Below are 23,770 nucleotides of genomic sequence, written 5' to 3' on the forward strand. Positions count from 1 at the left end.
AACCCCGGGAAAGGAACTGTGGTACCCCGGGGAGGGTTTGGGATCCCCGACCACCCCTTTGAGGTCCTCCAGATGGATTACATCCAGCTGGAGAGATGCCAAGGCTTGAAGTACGTATTAGTCATTGTATGCGCCTTCAGCAAATGGGTGGAAGCCTATCCAACCCGTGATAACACTGCCATGACTACTGCCAAAGTACTACTGAAAGAGTTTTTCCCTCGCTACGGCCTTTGTCGAATTTTATGGAGCGACAATGGCCCCCACTTCGTAGCTGAAGTTATCCAACTAATCTTGAAGGGGCTGGGGGTAAAGCAAAGGTTTCATGCGGTCTTCCACCCCCAATCCGCTGGCCTAGTTGAGCGACACAATGCTACACTGAAACTGAAACTGTCAAAAATAGTGGCCACCACAGGGCTTAAGTGGCCAGATGCCCTCCCACTGGCATTGCTATCGATGCGCTCCACTCCCACTAAGCACCACTTGACCCCCTACGAGGTTGTGTTTGGGCGACCAATGAACCTCTGGACTGCCCCCAAACCGACCTCCATTCACGACGTCCCCCTGTCAGATTATTTGTGCAAATTAACTAAAACGTTGTCTGTCATTCATCAACAGGTGCAGCAGGCCATCCCCGATGCTTCCAGGGGTCCCGGTCACGATATCCAACCGGGAGATTATGTTCTAGTCCGGAATTTTCAACGGGCAAAGAGTCTAGAACCCCGGTGGACGGGCCCCTGGCAAGTACTGATCACCACTCGGACGGCTCTTCAAGTGGAGGGAAAAAGGCACTGGCTGCACGCCCACCACTGCAAGAAGGTCTCCTCGACCCTGGCCACGACAGAAAACGTCGACACCCAAGAAGAGCTCCTGAACAAAGACCAACCATCGTTGAACTGCTATCCTGATACCGAGGCACTTGAACTTGCAAAATTCTCTGATCCCACTGTGCCATCCCGGGAAGGGTATTTCCTGCGTCGAAAGGAGGGAGCTTCGGCTAAGTAGACCACGGACTAAGTTAAAATCTCAGAACGGTGACCTAAAACAACCAAGGGTTACCCGGAGAGAAGCTAAACAAAGTCTGTGGTTCTGCCCACTACCGAGCACCTTGAAGATGATGGAAGCGCCAGATAAGAAGATGATGGAAGCGCCAGATAAGAAGATGATGAAAGCAACAGGAAATACCCACTACAGGAACCCAAAGACTGACAATTTGCACGAATCAAAGACAATCGCCTTCTTCATTCTCGTCCTCCTTTGCCTCCTCCTCATGACTCCCTTCTGGATCTTGGAGGACAGCACACCCGCTCATCAGATATTGCTGACCACTGCACAGCCAACCACCATGAAAGAGCATCACCTGATCTCCCTTTCGCCTCAGCTCCGAGAAAGGCGTAAGGAGTTCTGGAACAATTCCTTCGTGCAACTATTGCACCAACACAACCTTGCTGCAAATGCCACGAACTGCTCGATCTGCGGGTTGCTCCCGCATGCCACTGGACACTCCATCCCCTTCATCCCTTCTCCTTTCTCAGTACATGGCTCCTGCCTCGCCTGGTTGATCCTCTTGCAGGAAAGCCACAAGGTCAACGCCGCTTCTGGTCAAACAGTGTCACATTTCTACTATGGGTTCTGGCTGAACAAAACAGGAAGGACACCTGCCCCCTTTTGTCCTGTGACCTCAGGTTCCGCCTTTCATATGAACATCCCTGCCAAAGAACGAGTCGAGATGCAAGTACTCCACAATCCAGCTAGACCAACCTTCGCCCACCTGCGGAAGCGAACGGCTGCCACTCTGACTGTGGCCCTGTCCGTCATTAATGTCACAGGTCTCGTGTGCCTCGAAGGCCGGGGAACACAGCTGGTGGGTCACAGTTCCTGCCGTATCACCAGAACATTGGTCTCAGTTGATCCCCCCTCCTTTGTTGCTTCTCCGAATATGTACTTTGTTTGTGGCATCAAAGCTTACACTTGGCTCCCGAAAGGTTGGAGGGGTACGTGCTACATCGCCTTCATTCTTCCCCCCACGTATGTGGCCCCAGCCTACCATCACCAGCAAAAGCGTGCCGGAGACATTGGACAAGCCGACTCCACCGGAGCACAGTTCCTGGATGCGGTGAAGGGACTTGTTCCTCTGTGGGGCCCAATGGCAAATAGCCGCGCTATCCGACACCTGACTCAGGCAGTGGAAACAACCATTAACATCACGGCTGGAATCCTCGCTAACAACACGGCTGAGCTTCAGGCAGTCCGCCTAGTGGCTCTTCAGAACCGCCTTGTCCTAGATGTGGTTCTGGCCGACCGTGGAGGAGCATGCCGCATCATCGGCTCCAGCTGCTGCACCTACGTGCCAGATAACTCGCCTTCGGTCTACAAAGCAATCGAACACCTCCACAGACTATCCTCAGAGGTTCACCAGGAGCAAGAAGGATGGTCGCTTGGAAGCTGGTTTTGGGACACTTTGAAGGACTGGGGATGGAGGTTGTTTACATTTATACTGATACCAGTCGTGATACTGTGTGGGTGTTGCTTAGGTATTCAATGTTTGCCACCTTTGTGTTCCCTCATTTCTAACTGTATGTGCCCTAAGACTTTGGACTTTAGAACTGAGCACATGAGTCCCCTCTATGAGATAGAAATACGTGGTCTTATGGGGATAGATCCGAATTGACAAGCTGGCGAGACATGTTAAAAGGGAGGACTGTGGAATATTGGTTCGTGAACTGATCATCTGCGCCATCTTGCCCATTCCTCAGACTCACGTATGAACATACACGACAGCCTTTTTAGGTACCATGGTCTCCCTGTTCACGATCGATCATCAGCGCACTTCCCTGACCCTGCTAGCACCCCCCATGCACCCTGGCTGCCCCCGCTCTCACATGCACGAGTCATGAACCCTCCTCTTCCGCATGACTCTGTCTCCGGGAATTACACCCCGCGCCTGACCAACACCTCCTTTCCTCCCATGGATACCCCTCTTTTGATAAACCCTTCCTCTATGCTCGACTGTCCACACCGATCCTTTCTTTCATGGAATATCTCTCCTTTGATGACCCCTTCCTCTGAGCCCGATTGTCTGCACGGACCGCTGGTCATCCCTTGGCCTGAGGATACAGTTTATTGCCCACTACTGTATGCACTCGCCCCTCTTCAAAGGAGCTACTATTGATCATGACCTCCCCATCCCTTGAGATTCGATCAGGCGCACACATTCCAAAGGAATCGGCGAAACACTCAGCTGCGTGATAGCCCCCTCCTATTGTACGGGGGGTGAGGACCTCTACTGTAGCCACGTGTTGGAATGAGCCGGAACTGGGGGGATACCGGGGATGTCATTTTTCATTACTTCACAATGTCTTTATTGTAATAAAGAATGGTCACATGTCGTAAACCAGTGTATAAAAGGCCAGGCCTCAGAGAGGCTAAAGAGAGCACCTCGAGACGATACCTTGTTGTCCGATCTGATGTGTTCTGCTCCGTCGGAATAAAACTTGTTTCCTGTCTTCCTGTCTCCAGCGCCTGCCTCTTTATTTGATAAAATTCGTATGGTATTAGAGGCGTTTAACGCCGGGCAAAATTACTTGAGAAACATCGACTAAATCGCCTGACCATTTTCCTGACTTTCCTCAATTGTGCTGCAAGCCTTTTGCCACCTAAATTGTCAATACAATTTCTATTAAATGATGAATGAGGGGGTGTGCACACCATCATCTTACATTATAATCCATCATTTTGCAGACTGTGTCAGATGCGTGCAAACTGGGTTACGCATTGCCCTAATGCACCATAATTTATATGAACATGTGGGGAGCGTGAACATCGCGCTCCACACCCAGATGCACTGCAGTTCAAGGATGCTAGATCCAACTTGTATAATCCATTTGTCCATTAATATCCAATTTCGTCCAAAAGTTTTTCATCTTTTACTCCTTTTCAACAATGTGATCCACATATTCAACATATTGCATTTTGGGAAACATTTGCGTATCCACTCGTGCCCATCCAGGCCTCTTCGTACATACGGACCCAACGCAAAAAGTAGTTCAAAGCAGTTTTTTCTTTATTCATGACCCAATGCATTTCGGGCATATCAATTGCCCTTCGTCAGGGGTAACTGCGAATCAATGAATATAAACATTCCATTAGTAATCACTTTACACAAACTGTGCGCATTATACATTTTCTGCACCCACACTACGTGAATTAGTTCCACAAATACATTTACTTTTCTTTTACAGGTCGTTTTCAATTATTAAATACAAACCAACAATACAAACTAAATTCTACTAAAACTTAACACCCGTGCATATTTCCTCCCTAGATTATATAAATCTGCTTAGGAGAACACTAGTCCTTTGCCTGACTCGCTCGCGCTTACCGGCTTCCCGCTTGTGCTACCTCTGTTGTTCAGTCTGATTTCTTAACAATTACCGAAGGTTTATTCTGAAGCAACATTTTAATTTCGAATGGTCTTCCCGTGCCAAGTTCTATAAAATAAACAAGCTTTATTCAGCCATCACGCATACCTGCTTAAACATTTCTTCTCTCCATAGCCCCGAACTCGTCTTGAGACTAATGATTTATCCGTTACGATGTTCCCGCGTTCTCCGCCCAATTTTAAAACTCATTGGACTCCACCCCCTCACATGTGTTCGCTAACTAGACTACCATTACAATTTCTATTGCCTGCTCTGAGTTTGATAAATATCTGTTGAGAACGAATATGATAAAACGTGGAAACTCACAGGAAAATCTCAGTTAAAATAACAGGATGATGACAATTTAACAGTTTGAATTAAACTTCATTCAACCAATCCAAAATCTCCAAAACTTTGTGTAAATATGAAATAAAACGTTTTATTTAAACAAATGTTTAAGCTGCAGTAAAGAATCTGTGATGGGAATAATGTATGTAGCCTTGCGCTAATTCCTCCCCTGCACCCATGACCTGGCAACCATCTTCAACAGATTGAACAACAGCAACATCAACATGTTAGACTGCTAAAAGGATGCACACAACAAGATTTCAATAATCCCTCTAAGCGGCCATCCTTACCTCTCGTAGCTCCAACCTCTGGGCCACAGCCTCCAGGCACTCCTGCCCTGTACTCTCCAGCAACAGAGTCCACTCGATACTGCTGTTGTCCAGCAACCGGATCCGGGTCACAAAGCAGTTTTTGTTGAGGACATTGTAGCGCTTAGCCCTTCGGAATTTTGGCAATTTTAGAGGCATGGTTGCAGGACCTTAGGAGCTTCCCAAGTCACTCCTTGGTCTTCCTCCAGAGGTGCTTAGGGCTGATCACGCCTCCAGCTTCTTCATTCCTAATAAGGGGGCAATTATCCATGTCTTTTTCAAGACCATCTTACTTCCTGTAAATTGCAAAGGAAAAGAATGGTTATTAAACTTTGGACTAACATGCAGGATCCCTACCAGGTCTTTGAAGCATAGTTTAAGACACAAGCTTTCAGATTCTCTTTTATATTTCTATCACTCAATATATTGCTTAAAAAGTTCTATGTACAATGCACTGTTGCGGTATTCTTAGCTAGCACTTTTTCAAGTATACTAAATTAATAAATTAAAAGTCTAATACGAGTTCCTTTTGTATAAATGAAATTAAACATACATATATTCACGAATAAAACTTAAAGAGGCACTGATCGGTAATTTTGATTTTTAATTCAATATTAAAAGTATTTAAAAAAACAAAAAAGTACTATCCACTCAAACTGTCTAGTCAGGATCAAGTGGGAAAGACAGCTATTTGTAAAAAAAAACACTTCATTTAAAACATAAAATGACATACGAACGTTAAAAAGCAGAAGTATTTGTGGACCAATGCATTTGAGGAAATGCACCACTATGCAGATAAAACCCAAAAAATAACAATAGAAAACAATTTGTTGTTCTACTCGAAGCAAAGCTGGCGCCCACCCAATTGAGTCTAAGATGTGAGACAAAACGATTTCATGATGAGATGTTATCCAATAGTCAAAAATACAACAACAAAAAAGACTCCACGAGTGAAACTATGCACAATTTAAAACATACAAATGAGTTAGAGGCTAACATTTGGTATCCCAAAAACACATCCAATCACTCCTCACATTTCCTAGAAACAGCTGAACCTACTGAACCTTCCGTTATTTCAAATGAATTAAATTTAATATGTAAGCAGCACATTTTGCTCATGTAATTGCTGGATAGCTCGCTGAATCCATTTGACGCTTGATTTGACTAATCCACGTTTTGACCACGGATGGGTGCACATACGTCTGTAAATAAATCTAAATTCAAAACACATCTCTTTGCTACCACATTGACAATATACAGGACTGAATGTCAATAACAAAGTTGTGAATAAGAAATAGTGCAATATCGTGTCGTGGGTCCCTGAAAGCATTAGGGGGTTTGCTTCTACAATATCAGATGGTTCCCTTATATGGTTTTTGAAAACCTTAGCCTGACAAATTACAAATAAAAACTTCATTAACAACCAACTTTGTTTACAGCCTGATTCAGTTGGTGTCAAAGAAAGACATCTTCAGTTTAACCACATTCTCTCTACATGCTGTGAAACACCTTAATAACTCTGAAAAAAAATATCAATCAGTACAGAACCTTCAAAACAAAAGCAGCTCACCATAGCATCATAATTATAAAAAAAACACCAGCTTATAGCATCCTTCACTGGCTTCCAGACAACTGCCACACCAAATTCCAGGCTATGCCTAGCGCACGAGGCTTAGGGCAACGGAGGCCTACCTTTCTGTGGTCTCAAAGTCATACCATTCTCATAAATGTTAAAGCTAAAAGGCCTTCGGAGCGTAAAAACGCTACCTTTTTGGGCCTAGGTTTTGCACCCCATTTCTCAAAATCCATATTTGTGAAGCTTTATGTTAGGAGTGTTTTCTTACAAATCAGGTGGATTCTGCCACTCTATTGTGGTATTTCCACATACACGCGTTTATGGGAGGGTGGCGGGTCTGCAGGCTTCCCTGGGAGAGGATGTGCTGCAAAAGGAGGTTAAAACCCACATAACTCTTTCGGGGAGACTTCCTGCAGGTAGTTTGACGAGAAGCAACGATACACAACAAAGTATTCAAGGACAAGACTGCTTTCTGTTCTAACTCCAGTTCATGAACTTTGGGGAAAGTGTAATACAGGGTTAGAAGCCCAAAAACACAGGCACGTCAGTGCATGTGCATGAAATGCGTTCACGTGCTCAGTGTAGGTGGTAGGGTGTCGAGAGAGGGGGTTTCAACACAAACCTGGCCTTCTGACATGGCGTCATGGTTCTCAAGGGATCAACAAGTCACTTTTCCGCAGGACAGTATGAACGGAGCGAAGGGCAGTGTTTACTACTTCTAACATACCTTCCTGAGACCCAGGTTGATGCTCCCCCTCCACCCCCAAAAAACACCATTTCTCCTCCAGACTAACCGTGCTGCGGTCGTTAACGTGTTCTAAGTCGACAGAGAAGGCAGCGCAGACACAATCACACGCTTCCATCCTCTCGTCTTACGCTGAACACTTGACCTACATCTGGAAACACGTTTTAGCCAAGCTCAGTGCACCTGGGAGGGTTCTGTTTAAAACCTCTGCTTCCACGCTGGGAGCGTCCCTCTGACCTCACCTGCTTTTCAGACTAGTGCCAGGTACAGCGTGTTTACCCAAGGTGGAAGAGATAAGCATGGCAGTCTGAGCTTAAAAATATTCGGCACTCTCATGCAAAACAATATCGTTCTGTAAAGCAGGATTTGAATCAACGTCCACAAATGGCTTCGATTTTACGCTGTTAAGGGACTTACAAGAGCCATTAATGGAACGGATGTGCAGTTAAGTCTCGAGCGCCTCCATTTGCATAATTAAAGGGTGAGGTCGCACCAACACATTCCAACTTCAAAAGGGGAGCATTTCGACGGGGATATGTTTTTAAGGTTACAAAAAACACTGAAACAACCGCGAAGGGCCCTGGGTTTGGGCCGCCGGAGCGGTGCAGGGTGGTAGATTTTCGGCATAGCCACACTGCTCGTGTTTTGCCCACGCCCCACACCGGGCACATGGCTGGGTAGGGAGCGCTGCCACGCCCCACACCTGGGCACAAGGCTGGGTAGGGAGCGCTGCCCACACCCGGGTACATGGCTGGGTAGGGAGCGCTGCCCACACCTGGGCACATGGCTGGGTAGGGAGCGCTGCCCACACCTGGGCACATGGCTGGGTAGGGAGCGCTGCCCACACCTGGGCACATGGCTGGGTAGGGAGCGCTGCCCACGCCCCACACCTGGGCACATGGCTGGGTAGGGAGCGCTGCCCACGCCCCACACCTGGGCACATGGCTGGGTAGGGAGCGCTGCCCACGCCCCACACCTGGGCACAAGGCTGGGTAGGGAGCGCTGCCCACACCTGGGCACATGGCTGGGTAGGGAGCGCTGCCCACACCTGGGCACATGGCTGGGTAGGGAGCGCTGCCCACGCCCACACCTGGGCACATGGCTGGGTAGGGAGCGCTGCCCACGCTCCACACCCGGGCACAAGGCTGAGTAGGGAGCGCTGCCCACGCCCCACACCTGGGCACATGGCTGGGTGGGGAGCGCTGCCCACGCTCCACACCTGGGCACAAGGCTGGGTGGGTAGCGCTGCTCTGGTGCCAGGGTTGCAATGCTGGAAAGAGTTCAGGGAAGGACGGTGAGCACACGACTGACACAGCCATGCGAGTCCTTTCTCGCCAACAAAGGCCATCTAATAGAATACCTTTTAATATACAGTTATCGTGATAATTTACATTTTCAGAACATTTTACACAAGTGTTAGTGCACAATACGGATGAAGTCCTCTTTTCTGAAATCTGTGTAGAAGCTAGTTGTTAAGTAACTAAAACACAATACAATGCGCTTAATTGTCTGGCAGCTAATCCTGTGCTATTCTTAGCGAGAGCAGGTTTGGAATTCCAGGGACAAGCATCGACAGAGCAAGCCATTGGGGTTTGGTGCAATGAAAGGGCTTTGAGTACCAGCAACAAACACAACACACACAACAGACACCAGTAGTGCATGCTTCACACCCAGTACAAACAGCACGAGCCCTAACCGTGCACACTCCCCTCACCCACACGCGCAGCCGCAGTGCTAACCTCCTGTACAGTCAGAGCAGCTAGAGCAGGCGCAGCAGCGTTCAATCCTGCCTCAGCGGAGTAGATACTGCACAGGCAGCAGCAGTGCAAGCTTCCCTTCTTTCCCCGCCACAGGAGGTGCAGCAGTACAATTCCCTTCATGAAAACAGAGCAAGTAATGCGCAAGCAGAAGCAGTGCAGGGTTCCCTCACGCACAGAGGGGTGCAGCTGTTAACGCTTCCCTTACATACACAGCAGGTACACTATAGGTAACATTCTCTCACAGCAGAACAGGAAAAGCATAAGTCCAAGACTCTATTACACAAAATACCAGTACAGTCAAGGCCGGTTTTTAGTATAGGCTAACTGGGCCAACGCCCAGGGCGCTGAACTTCAGAGGGGCGCACGAAGCGGTCTCCATACAGACCATGCAGCAGTCCCCTCTATTCTGCTCGAACGATTCATCCCACACTGCAATTAATCATTCTTTGTTTTTCCTACACAGGCTGCAAGCTCCCTCCCTTTAACATATTCTCTGCCTCCCATTGCCTTCACCCCCCACTCCTTGACCCCTAACCTACATTAGCGCTGGCAGGAATAGGCCAAGCTGTGGGTGATTCAGGTGAGGGTGGGGTAGCTTGTGTAACCACCAGGGCGTGAGCAAAGATTACATCAAGCTGCGTAGTTGTCACTTTTTAATTAGGAGCAGTGAGAAACATGAGGTCTGAGGAAGAGGAGGTGGACAAGACAGCACCACTGTAAGAGCTACCGAGGCCGACTGGGAGCAAGCTTCATAATCCGCTTCGAACTAGCAGTGCTTCTTTCTAAGGGGTGGTTACACTGCCGAATTCTCCCGTGGCGCGAGCAACATTATAACCCTGGCTTTCTGGATTTGTTATAATTTTAACCAGGACCCTCGCTAAAGATTTGAGACATAGTACGAAGTTGCACTGCAGGGACATTCAAACCGATCGTGGGTGATTTAACCCGACATTTCGAGCCAAAGACGGATTAGAGTATGAAAGGTGTCATTCTCCTACTTTAAATAGGTGACCCTACAAATTTGTTTAACAAATGCAGAGAGTCTATACATTTGTCTTGAAAAAGATGGACATCTAAATTCACCCATCGAAAGATTCGAAACGCGTCGACGCCTAATTTTAGTACACAATCCGTCAACACAAGCATGGTTTAAGAATACTAATTACCATCTACTGTGCTTCAGATATCGTTATATGACGGATGTGTAAATTCTAAAGACACATTGTATTTGTCTGTTATCTTTACTCTCTTTTTAATGTGTGTTGTATAACAATTTTTAAACAAACTGTTTCATTATCTGTGAAGTCCTTTTTACTGATAATAATACTTTATGATCAATAAATGAATGTGTAATTTTTGTATTTTTGTGTTTAGCGTTATTCCTAGCTTCATATGGTTAAATCTTCTGTTTGGTGGATAAGTGAGTTGGATAAGTGTAATATCTGGTCTATATGTGGTATGCTGACTGTATGACGGTTAGATTACATTGATCTACCCAAAGGGATTTAATCTTTTTTCACTGTAGAGTGTCCTATTCCTTTGGGTTAAAGGGGCCCCTCTTTCTTCACTAGGGACAAGACAGCAGCCAGGCCCAGCCAGGCAGTGAAGGTCTCAGTCTGCAGCAACTCTACTCTGACTGGTAGTTATTGTTTTCTAAATCAAAATAATATTTGGAAGTACAATTAGGGTCTGGTGTCTATTTGTGAAGAAATGGGGTGTGTTATATGTTGTGGTTTCACGACCTTATTGTGTAATACACACTCCAGACCTTGTTGACCCTTCTGTTTCATTTGTCAAACCTATAGCTGAACCCTGCGTAGCTGTGGCTCTGAGCAGGAAGGCTTACACAAAGGAACAAGTCTAAAGCATTTAAATGCACCAAAACAGAAGAAGAAATCAACAAGACACCAAAGAAATCCGGCACCAAGTTTTAAAAATAGACTGTATTGTGATGTATTTTTAGACACCACAATGAAAAAGATCTATCAGAGTATTCTGAAAATATAGAATTTAAAAGATATAATAAATTAAAAGCATTTCACTAAACCAGGAACAAGCATAGGCAAATTCAACAAATCTAACACAGAAAATTTTTCAGCAAAAAAACTTGCTTACAGTCAATTTAAGTGACCAACTCCAGTACGGAGCCAGACAGGGGGACCAGCAAGGTACTCAGAAACAGTTACCTCAGCCAGCAGAGCAGTCTTCAGTCCGTTTCAGAGACTTTATCTGTTGCAGGGTTTTCATAAGCAGGTGGTCCTGATGAAAGGGAATGAAGATGCTCAAAGAATGCTGTGTATGCAATGCAGCCGACGGGAGTCTTTCTACATGCGACTACTCCTCGGTCCTCAAGAGGGATGAGATAGTCCTGGTGAGCAGGTTGACGTCCCTCAAAGTCCTCTAGATGCTGAAAGAAGCCAGTCGTTACTAGACTACTGGTCGCCCAGTATCATGGTCAAGGACAGTTCTTCCTTAGTTGATAACTTGTTTTCGGAGGGTCCCAACTGCACTCCAACAACACTCCTGGGTTCAACTGAACTTGGATGCAACTTTGTGCATTGGGTCCTGGACCCTGGTGCTGCACAGCGGCGGTTGGTGGCGCACTGAAGACTTTGGGCTACCATCTTGCCCCAGCAGGCTTCTTCAGCTGTTGTGTCCCATGCTGCAAACAGGAGGCCAGTCAGCTGGCCTTTGGAGCCTCTTGGTGCTGGCTTATCTTTGGAGACTACGTCTCCTTGAGCACGACATGGCAGGCACTCGCCCTCTCCTTTGCTAGCCACCAGGTGTAGCAGGTGCATTCCACGATGGTGCAGCCTCTTTTTGCCAGTTCCACAGTGTAGCATTGCAGTCCTTCTTCCAATCCAGTCAAGATCCGAGTTTGGGGTGCGAAGGGTGCCCTGCTTATGCTCAGAAAATACCCTCAAGGCAGGATGTAGTTGGTAGCCAGCGGGCTGCCAGGTACCCTCCCAAACTGATGACCACTTCCTGCAAATTGTTTTTGTTCATCTTTTATATCAAGTTACAGGCTACAGCTAGGACAAGATACAGGCAAAGAAGGGGGACCATATTTGATTCTCCCAATGTTGCTGCTAAAGGAGGGACGACGTGGTTTCTTGCCTGATTTCCGCCCAAGTGGGTCTGTTGCTGCTTTCTGTCCACTCCTCGCAGCCCCCGCTTCGCGGGAGCCGCTCGAGGCTACCACCGACGAGGACTCCCTGAGAACGAGAGGAGCCGTCCAGAAACGCTTCACCCCTGCGGGACTGCGAGGACCAGCGGGCGCTGCGCTTGTAGACTCGCCGCAGCTGGTCCTCTTCCCGCCCACCTCCCGTTATATACAGATAGCGTCGGACGCGCACGCGGGGCACAGCGCGGAGCGAAGCCCGGGCAAAGGGCGGGCCGTTTGAGGCCGTTAGAGAACGGCAGAGACCGGACCGGGCCACCCCCTTAACGCCCATCTTCCCAGGTTCACTCATCGCCCTGACTGGCTGCCCAGAAGCCCTGAGCTGGTAACATGGCCACCAGGGAAACAAGAAGCAAGGCAAGCATCATGAGCTCAGGTACTTTGGATAATTTCCTAGTTAAAGCGAACACAGTGGTTAACAGGGGTCTCACTGTGCTGGAGAATCAAATCTCGGAGGGTATAGAAGATTTGCATCAGGCCTCACCGGTATCATCATCCAATACTAGGTCATCTATACTCCTTGATGCCAAGCATCTATTGCTCATGGATAGCATTGACCAGACTTTAGAGTCCGTCCTACAACAGCTAAGGACACCTTCCAACTCTCGCAGGGGTAGAGACTCACTATGTAACACAGATGAGGTGGAACCTTCGCTTAATATTGCGACAGTCATCTGGGTCGCAGGGGGATGGTCACTTACCAACTGAACACATGGGCAATAGAGAAGACGCCGCCCCGAAAAGAAAAAGATCTAGGAAGCTTAATGGCGCCAAAAGGGCAAAGTAGACACCACAGTGAACACTGTTGAGGTTAGCCCGCTAGTCTCTGGATTTACTGTAACGGGGAACGACCTGGAAACGGCAAGCACTACACCGCCCACTATTATACCTACTCACACCGGCCCTTTTATTTTTGGCGGGGTAGTTCCCAACATCTCAGAGAATATTATATGCTCTCTTACTGGTATTTTTAAAAACCTCATGGAGCCCTTGTATCTTAAATTAGACTCCATAGAGGCCAGACTCTTAGCTATGGAAGGAGTAAGTGGTGGTGGTGGTGATCAGTTAGGGCCAATAGGGGGCACACACGTAGCACATAGGGATAAAGCTGGGACGTCTCGTTCCGCTACTGTTACCACTATTATGTCCCCTACCCCACCCCCAGCTTCTTCTTCTAGGGAATCTTTGAGTATAGCCCCGGTGCCACAGTCTGTTCCTGTACCCCCTGTACCCCTCCCTAGGCAATTGCCTCTGGTACCAACTGTAAGGAGGTCGAGGCAACTTGCCTCGGCCAGTTCACTTGGTCAGGAGAGACCATTGAATGAAATAGTTAGCCGCCCAAACCGGTTATCTAATTCTAATACCCGGCGAAAGGCAGTTAACTTGCCTCCTGAGGCGGCAGCCTATACTGTGGTTCTGACGAGGGTACCGGAGCTTTCCAGCGATGCGGTAGAATCTTATGATTCCCTACTTAATAAGGGCATCAGCTGGTTAAATATCCAAAGGCCCCTACCACCCAATCTTAAAGGAGATGTTCTCATGGTTAGAAGGGTCCCATGGGTGGGGTACACTGCCAAGAATAGTGCGGGGGATTGCATAATTGTAAGTTTTAAGAGTCCCCAGGTTGCTACTTATATTTGTAATTGGCTAGGGGGTTCAGGAAATACTTCAATAGAACTGGTCCCCTTGTCATACTTCTATCCAAATGCACGTGACCAGACTAGGAGGAGGGACGAAGGATGGACAAGGGTGGGCTTTGCTGTTGATGGGTCAAGATATGAGGTCCACCCGTAATGTTATCCCTGTTCCGGGCACTTATGTACACCCAAATAGATTTAGCTGCCTTGATCAGGTCGATTGACTTCGAAAGGGTGCACCTTTACGATCTACAGAAAGTATTGCTAGTAAATCTGTAGACGATACTGGTGTCACCATCTTGGAAACTGATCCATCTATTCAGGAAGGCTCAACCCCTCCATGTTCCCTGGGTCAAGTAAGTAACCTACCATGTAATCCACCTGGCAACAGTCCAACACCCGAAGTTTCGCCCGGTCCTAACCTGACAACGACTGCCTTATCCTCCCCGGAAACATCACTGCAAGGGTCTGCAGTTCCACTACTGGAAACTCATCCAGAGGAAACTGGGGAGCTGGGATTAAATCCACCAGCGGAAACCCTAAAGGTCCTCTCCTGGAATGTGGCGGGTATTGCTAACAAATTTCATACAAATGACTGGGATTCCTTAGTTGGAAGTAGTGATATCTGTCTCTTCCAGGAGACCTGGGCCAGAGAATCTTTGAGTAGAGTAGGGTACGCAGTATTTGAAATTAAAGCCAGGTGGAGTGGCAAAGGGAGGCCCTCAGGTGGTTTAGCGGTTTGGGTAGCTAGTCACATTGGGTGTACTGCGGAGAATGTACCAACGTTCTCGCAAGACATACAGTGTGTTCTACTCAAATGGCCTAACGCGTTAAATTTGGCAATTGTCAACGTTTACTCCCGCCCTGTCAGTGTGGCTTTGGAGTCACCCACACTAGAAGATCTTTCGTCCTTTATGGGCCAACTCCCCACTGACTGTAAGATAGTGATGGGCGGAGACTTCAACTGCCACTTTGAACCACTGGAAGATCTAAGGGAGGGTGCCCTTACTGCTGAAGATGATTTTTGGGGTGTACCGCCATGTCATTCCCCCCACCCCAAATCCTGGTCCCCCCTCGCAGTGCAAATTATGTCACTAACATTAAATTTTGCGCTGAGGGCCTGTAATGGACGCACCCCGTCTGACATCCCTTCATTGTGTACCTTCAATAGGAAGGGCCATGAATCGAGGTTGGACTATATTTCGTGGATATTGGTCTGTGGTCCAAGGTTCAAGACTTCAGGGTAGTCATAAGAACAGACAGTGACCACAACGCACATCTATTAGATATGGTGCATCTTGCACCCGTAGTTGGGTCACCTTGCGATAACCCCAGTGAAGCCTCAGGGGATTTGGTTCTTAGTTCAAACAGACGTAGGGTAAAATGGGGGAAACTAGCTAATTCAGAAGAGAGCATAGCTAAAATCTATGAACTAGCACTCCCTAAGCTAAGCGAACTGGACCTACTAATTAATCAGCCCAGATTGCCAGACTTTAACGAGATAGTAGCACAAATCCATGTAGATCTAGTGGGAGATCTTGCTGGGGTTTTCTATCCAGTGGTAGTCCCACATAAGAAAAAAACCCGAACCTCCACCTGGTACAACTCTACCTGTAGAAAGATAAAGAAAGAGTTGGTAGCCACAATAAAAGCAGGCTCCGATAAGGGAAAGATTGCGGAGCTCAGACGGAACTACAAGGGAGCCATGGCAGCGGCAAGGGCAGAATGGGATTGGAATAGATGGCAGGATCTCTCCCTAGCGTTAGAAGCAAGGGACTCTAGAAAATTATGGTCCTTGGTAAACACAGGCACAGGAGAGCCAAAAGCTGCAGTGGAGCCAAATATTGCATCCTCCGTCTGGGAAGACCACTTTGGAAAATTATACCAAGATATCTCTGAATGTGCCAATGGGGTGGACCCGGATGCAATATCTAATCCTGTAGCCGGATTGGAATTTACTCTTGGTGAGGTGGTCAGTGCAATAGGGAGATTGGCGTTGGGGAAGGCCCCTGGGCTGGATAGATTGCCTGGTGATCTTTTTAGACTCTACCCAGAGATTTGGGGTCCGTACCTCCTGATCTTATTTAATTCCATCGCGGGAGGTATGGAGATCCCCTGCACTTGGCTGGGGGCGGAGATAGTGCCTATTTTTAAAAAGGGCTCCTCTTCTCCCAGCCAACTACAGGCCGATCAGCCTCATAGATGTCTCCCAAAAACTATTTTCCCGCCTTCTCCTGGACCATCTTCTAGATTGGATGGAGGATAATGAAATCCTGAGCCCCCTCCAGGCTGGCTTCAGGAAAAACACGTCCACCATGGACCAGATTTTCCGCCTCGTTCTCCTCTATTGGAAAACCGTGAGGATCGAGGGGGGAAGGCTGTACATGGTGTTCGTGGACCTGAGGTCAGCCTTTGACCTGGTCCCCCGCAAGAAATTGTGGGAGGTCCTAAAGGAGTTGGGTGTCCCCGCCCACCTGCTACACGCTATAATTAGGCTTCACACTGGTAATTTTGCACAGGTTAGGTGTGGGAGGGATGGAGCCTTGTCGTCCAGGTTTTCAGTCCTCAGAGGGGTAAGACAGGGTTGTGGCTTGGCACCAACCCTGTTTTGCCTGTATGTTAACAGTGTCATATTCCATCTTGACAATGTTAGGGACAACGACGCTCCATTTTTGTCAGGCAGGAGGGTGCCGGCTATCATGTTCGCCGACGACACCCTCCTGCTTTCCAAATCACCAATGGGGATCCGGCGGATCTTAGATGGATTTGGTCTCTTCTGTAAACAATATGGTCTTGAGATCAATGCAGAGAAGACCAAATTTATGATATTTAACCCCTCCCCTAAAACCAGACCTAACCCATCTCTGGGCTCAGCAAGATTAGAGAGGGTAAAAACCTTTCAATACCTAGGTGTAACATTACATGAGAACCTATCTTGGAACCCCCAAATATTAAGATCCCGGCTTAAGCTTTCTCAATTGTCCGGTGCAATTCTGAAGGTTGCAAACACCTCTACCTTCAAACCCATCAGCCTGGCGATAGAAATGTACAAAACCCAAGCAAAAGCGGCCGCTTCCTATGGTAGCGAGCTATGGGGGCACAAAGCAGGGACAGAACTTCTCAGTGTGGAAAATAATTTCCTGAGACGTCTTCTAGCCCTCCCCCGTGGCACACCCCTGCTTCCCTTGAGATTTGATCTGGGTCTCCCTTCTATTGCTGAGGACCTAGAAAAAAAGCCTTTAAGATTCTGACACAGGCTTTGGTCTACAAGTGAGCTTGCCCATTATAGGCAAGATCTCATTCATGTATTAAACCTAAACAAGTGCGACAGAATTCCCTGGTTGGTCTTCATCAAGAAAGAACTGTATCGTTTGAGACTCCAGGAGCTATGGGATGCTCCCGAACAAGGCTGCCAAAGGGTTTCCCGTAAAAGCTTGGTGGAAATATACAAGGAAAAAAGTCTATCCACTTTGGTATCAGCACCCAAAAACGGCATTTTAACAGAGCGATTCTTGGACTCCAAAAATTCTTATCAATTTGAGGGTTTTATGGATATTATTTTCCCTATTTTAGCACGAAAACTATTCATTCAATGGAGGTTGGGCACCCTACCTATTAAAACTTTTACTTGCAAATGGGCAAAGACTGATGACAAAATCTGTCCAGGGTGCAGAAATCATGATGAGGAGGAAATTCATGTTATGTTTTTCTGCCCAGCCTATAATAGGCCTAGGAAACACTGGCTTGTGCCACTATGTAGGAACCTGGGCATAAGGAGCCATTTGCATTAATTTAGAATATTGAAAAACAGCACCTTGCCCCACATAGTTTTTGCAGTTGCCAAATTCATAATGGCCATGTGGCAGATAAGGATTAAATTACTAAAAGACTGACATTGACATGTACTGTAATGTTCTTCCTCATGTATAGACCCCCAAAGGGATGTAATTTTTATGTATGTGTTCTGAACAAGGGAATGTTTTGCAATCTGGAATGTTTTTATTGTATCTTTTATGGTCTATATGGCCGAAATAAAGAATTTTTGGATTGGATTGGATTCTACCCAGGGCGCAGTTTGAGCAAAGGTCAGCCCTGAGTACAGCACAGAAAATAGTGGGGCCAGATCCTAGAGAGACCCCCAGGTAAGCTGCACTGACGCCGACAGAATGCCCTGTTCAACTCTTGCAGCACACTCATTTAAAAATAACCAAATGACAAACGTTTCCAGCGGATATAAACCAACAGACCCTAGCATATTTTTACATAACCTCATGTGTGTGGTCTACCATTTTTTTAATTATTTTTTATTTCAAACAACATAGCGCATGTGCTGGTCAATTCATGAGCGGAGCACTGCACCATAAGCAGTGTAATACTGTTGTGCTCACTATGTCCAAATGGGAAACTGAAGAAGGGTATACCACCATATACAACACGCCAAACAGAAGGAGTCGGACCAGCATGGATAGTCGGCCAGGCCACATCTACTTCAGACCTTCAGTTCCACCTCATGGATATTACACTAACTTGACATTTGCCCATAACATCACGACCGCCGGATGAATTTCGTGCCGTTTGGTATCCACCGTTTTAAGGCTTTTCTTAACTACAGTAACTCATTGCCCACATTTGGCTGCGAATTACTAGGGTCCTTCAGATTAAGTCTAGTTATTTTTTTATTGATCTATGTGTGTAAAGAAGCCTTTTTAAAGGTATATCGATACCAAGCAAGGCACAGATAAAAAGTGAACTATAGGAGCAAGGACGTGTTAAAATGAAGAAAACAGCTAGCCTAGTGTTACCAACAAAGGTACCTAGCGAAATATTTAATTACCAGAATTAGCTCTTCTACAAACATGGACTATCAGGGAGCTGGAAAGCTCAGCTTCTGCATTTATCACTCCAAAACTTCCGAAATGTGGAGATTAAAAATCAACAGCACATTTGAGGAGTGGAAATCTGCCCAGCATGTGTGCAAAAACTCTAAAAAGAAATACATATGACGCATCTGCTCCGAATTTCAGAACCAAGATAGTGGCCATTTGAAAGCAGCAACCTTAATGAGAACCATCTCCTGTTAAGAGATATGATCCAGAGTTTACCAATATAATTTTCCGAAATGAAAACATGTTATTAGACTTCTGCAAAAATGACCCATCAAAAGTCGGCAGTATACCGTTTTAACTGCAGAGTAAATAAATGCTTATTTTATCCGTTACACTGCATGATTTCCCCCACCGCAGCACCGACTTCAACATTTCCCTCAGCCTGCAAAGACAAACCAGCCCCTTGCAACACGTGAGCTCTATTCAGGACCATCTGCAAAGGAGAACTCCAAATTAAGAACCGAAGTTCCACGTGCTCTGCAAAGATTTCCAATACTAAATAAATAAACGTGGAATTAAACTATTTTAAAAAGCTAGCTCTCTCAACTTAGCATTTTCTCCAATTGGAACATATAGCAGTTGCTTAGCTACATACATTAAATGAACCATTGTGTTCCACCCACTATTTGTGGAATCATTCCCAGAAATAAAATCTTAAAGGTTTAGCCAAGATTTTTTTAATTTTTTAGAAAAGGTTCAAACAAAAGGCTTTGTATGATCAAGGATAAAGTGCAGAAGTTAGGGAGTTAGAAAGCCAAGAGAGGCTTATGAAAATGCCACTTATTCCCGGATGGAAGCAGCTCTTTAGGAAGCACATATGCAGATGGATTGTGTGCACCATCATACAGAGGACAAATGGCAACCCCCGCAGGTCATATTTGTGAACTATGCACAGTATTGAACAATGGAAGCTGGTAATAGTGAAAAAAAATTATGTTTTGAAGTGCTTGATGGGGTTGTATGTACATCAACTATGTAGCTGATGTGCCAAAACCGTCTGACCGATATCACCCACTTAGTACCTTGTGGCAGACCCACTCAACCATAACCATCTGACGGCCTTCTACACCCCTCTAAAAAAAATAAATGTAAACTAATGTTAAGCCTGGCACCTCACTGTCTACTCTTGCTACCATGTCCTTGTAATACTTTGCATTATAAGCAGTGTCATTGAACACACAATCTGGGTATATGTTACTGATTTACACAATGCAGCACAGCGTATAATAAAAGTACCACAAACGCGTGCCTACCAGTCAAAGAATGACAAAAGTGCCACTGATAGAGGGGATGCTGGAAGACGATAATTATAGGACAATGCCACATGTTTGACATCAGAATCCTGAGACATGCAAAGTACTTCTCATACTCTCAGGGCATAGGCAGTAATGCCTAAGTTATTTTCAACAGCCAGTTTAAATATACATAAGCAGGATGATCATCTTTCTATAGTTCATCTTCATATACGCAATGAGTTTTAGCTGACTGTCTTAGCATCCTCTTCAGGTCTCGCGTATCGATAACTATTAGCTGTCGGTTGTTGAAGACCTATTGTGGACAATACCAATGCTTACAGTAGGCCCATTGGTTGGTTTTATGGTCAGTCTTATTTGCTTTCTTCTTCTGTGGTAGATTTTCTTCCCTTTCTTGTGTTTTTACCTCCTCTGGAGAATAGCTATTATGCCATCCTCTTGACTGGATAACTTGTACTCTTCCACTGCTTATATTACGGCAAATACTGTTTTATTTTTCATTCAGCACTCAAAATTGAAGTGAAAGTTTTCTTGCTCTCCCCCTCATGTGCTGCTTCCCTCTTCAAATTGCCCAACCAGCGTTCTCCAAGTGGCCTCCCCTCCAGCATGTCAGTTGTTTCTTCTGCCTTGCCCCAAATGTTTTTTTAAATATCAAAACCCTTCTTGCTTTTCAGTTGCTTCCCACTTCTGACACCCCGCTGCTCTAGTCACTCTGGGTGTTAACTTGCTTCCACCACTTGTCCCTCTGTGGTGCCCCCATCATTCTTGCTGCATTCTTTTTTAAGGGCCCACCAGCTGCAATTTGTTTCTGCCCAGTCTTTTGTCGTATTTTTTTTTAATTTATTGGCCCAAGGCTTGCATCAATAATTTTGGAACTGTGAATAAAAGTGTTTTTTAAAGCAGCCAAGGTATGACACATACTTGCACCTGTGTGGTGATACATGCACGCCTTTAACGTTGCCGGCTAAATTTGGGTTTTTTACCAATGCTGTTCTTCATCGGCAAACAATCATATTGTTTAATGCTGATGAACACCAAGTCGACATGGATTCAACACTCCCACTGAAAATTGTGGGCCCAGATTGTTCCTTGTGTGTGATAGGAGACTCCAGTATAAATTTGCACCATTCAGAAAGAGAGAACACTCAATAAAATTTAGAATGTTAGCATTACATTGTCTGCGTGTATCAGAATGCTGTACTCTTTCTGCCAATTTTTACACCCTTTAATCTTTTCTACATCTTCTATAGAGACTGCAAAAGGATTTTATATCAAGTTTGATAAGTAACTGCAAGGTAAAATGTTTAGAAATACACTAATTTGTCACTCAGGAGGCATCAGAATCCTACATATACCTCTGCACTGAAAAAGATGCAACACAAATCCATGGCTCATATGTAAAATGCAGGAAAGAAGGCCACTGTTTATTGTCAAACAGTTTCTAAGATTCTGAATTTAGGAAAGCTTGAAGCCTGTAGTCCTTTTCAGGAATGTATATCCGATTAACGACTTTGTAGTCAAATCTCTGTGTAATGAAGCCATGTTTATCCTTGTGTATTTCCTCAATGCGATCTTGTCGCCTCGGTTTGCACCGGGATTTTGTAGTTTATTTTTACTAGAACTATGGATGTATTCTTGAATATCTGACCTTCACATAAAATAACGTGACCTTACTGTTTTTATATGGATTTAAAAACGCAGTTCCAGATATTATTACATAGGTCATGCAACAGAATTATGACAACTTCATTTCGAAATTATTGTTTTAGAATTATTTCGTGAAACTAACAGAACCAGGGAACTTCAGCATCCAAAATAAAAAAGATTACATTTTTGAGTTCCAAAGTTAAATCTTTTTGACCTTTGGCAAATGCTGTACAGTAAATTTTAAAGGAAGGAAACGACACCTACTTATGACTTGATTTCTCACCAACCTAGGGTTTCCATACTATTTGACAAAGGAATTACTATCTCTAACATCCACTATGTTTTCTTCATCATTGACTAAATGTATCCCCTCTCCATTGTCCAAGCTACTTAATCATATAGGCAATCAATTTCCCTCTTCTCTTCGAATAACAGCATTTGAGACACAAAAGAGAAGGCAGTTTCGATCATCACTGCTAATGCTATACTTTGCTTTCACAGTCTAGGAAAGTCACATGTTCTCGACTGCCTTAAACCTTTCCTTAAAATCTACTGAGACTGTCCTCCTATACATGTTGCTGAGACCCCTACCTGGGAAAACTGACTTCAATGGTCGTGCAAGACTAAGTGCAAAAATATTGAATACCTTTTAAAGAAAGTAAGGGGCCCATTAGGATGTCGGGCGGATTGCCCCCGCCAGCCTGGTGGGTGCAATCCACACTAGTTTTCCCCCCGCCGTATTAGTATGGCGGGGGGGACCTCAGAGGACGGTAAAACCGTCCGCCGCTTTTCCGCCCCGGTCGCCTTGCGGTCGGGGAGGAAAAGCAATAATATGGTGGCGGTGTCTATCAGACACCGCCAGCCATATTATGATGGTTGTATTTAGGTGTCTTTCCGCGGCGGCGATGCCGCCACGGAAAGGCATGCGGTCTTCACTCTGGGGGCCCCCTGCGGGCCCCCAGAGTAAAGGAGAGGTGGGGGGTGCACACGGGGGGTACCTGTGGTACCCCCTTCATTTGCATTTACAAAGCGGCAGGCACCGCGCGGTGCCTGCCGCTTTGGTAATGCTAATGCTGAAATGCATTTTTAGCATTGTGGCGGCCGGTGCAGAGAGCACCGCCCGCCACAATGCTAAAAATACAGTATGTGCCCGCCACTGTGGCGGGCACATTCTAATACCCCCCACGGGACCCGCGCCCTTATGGCTGGCGGTCCTGAATACCGACAGGATGGCGGACGGACAAAGTCCGCCCGTGATCCTAATGACCCCCTAAATCTTTAAAGGGACCATCTAATGAATGATGTCGCAGTACATCTCAAAACCCCATCAGGCGTCAAACAAAGTAACATTCTAGAATGCTTATTGTTGGCGACTGAGCTGTGAACTGAGGTGGCGCCAGAGAGCAGGGAGTGCTAGCTAGCAGTCAGTCAGCAATCAGCAGCAGAACAGTACGGGGGTGCGGTCAGCGGTTAACGGTCGGCGGTCAGTGCGGTCTGAAACCTGCATCGAGGGAAAAGGGGAAGGAAAAGCCGCAACCGCAGCCGTGTACGCCGAAGCCGCCTCCACGGAAAAAAATAAAACAGCTTCAAAGGCAGCACCCTGCGCGACGGCCCCGGAGCGAGGAGCGAGGAGCGCGGTAAAATACCGGGCTACAGCCGAGTCAAGCCAAGCTGAGAGCCGCGAGCTGACTACGGTGCCGAGAGACCTGCACGAGCCCCCACCCCGTTGCTGCTAAGAAACGGTGAGAGCTGCGGGGGACGGGGGGGGACTCACAGAGCGGCACTGTTTTGGCTGTCCTGGTTAGCAGAGTGGTTAGCAGAGTGCCGCTGCAGCTGAGCTGAGTGGGAGAAGAAGAAGATTGTACCCACCACCTACGCCAGCCAGACATTAGACATCATACATCGCCCCAAGATTAATTAACCCCTTAGGGGCGCTCTGGGGGCTCTTGGGGGGGTCCCCACCCAGTTGCACGAGGGGCCAGGGACTAGACTGAAGCAAGGGCTGACGCGG

The 23,770-nt window shown here is 46.5% G+C and overlaps 1 protein-coding gene across 1 annotated transcript in view; it reads right to left on the reverse strand.

The window, feature by feature from the left end:
- PTPN14 (protein tyrosine phosphatase non-receptor type 14) overlaps window positions 1-23,770 on the reverse strand; it is a 524,356-nt gene that overhangs the window by 339,578 nt on the left and 161,008 nt on the right. Inside the window, exon 2 of the mRNA XM_078649778.1 lies at window positions 5,057-5,370. Within this exon, the coding sequence (XP_078505904.1) occupies window positions 5,057-5,233 (177 nt within the window). The 5' untranslated portion in view covers window positions 5,234-5,370. The remainder of the gene's footprint in view (window positions 1-5,056; window positions 5,371-23,770) is intronic.

This window comes from Lissotriton helveticus, chromosome 6 (assembly GCF_964261635.1).
Source record: "Lissotriton helveticus chromosome 6, aLisHel1.1, whole genome shotgun sequence".
NCBI lineage: Eukaryota > Metazoa > Chordata > Amphibia > Caudata > Salamandridae > Lissotriton > Lissotriton helveticus.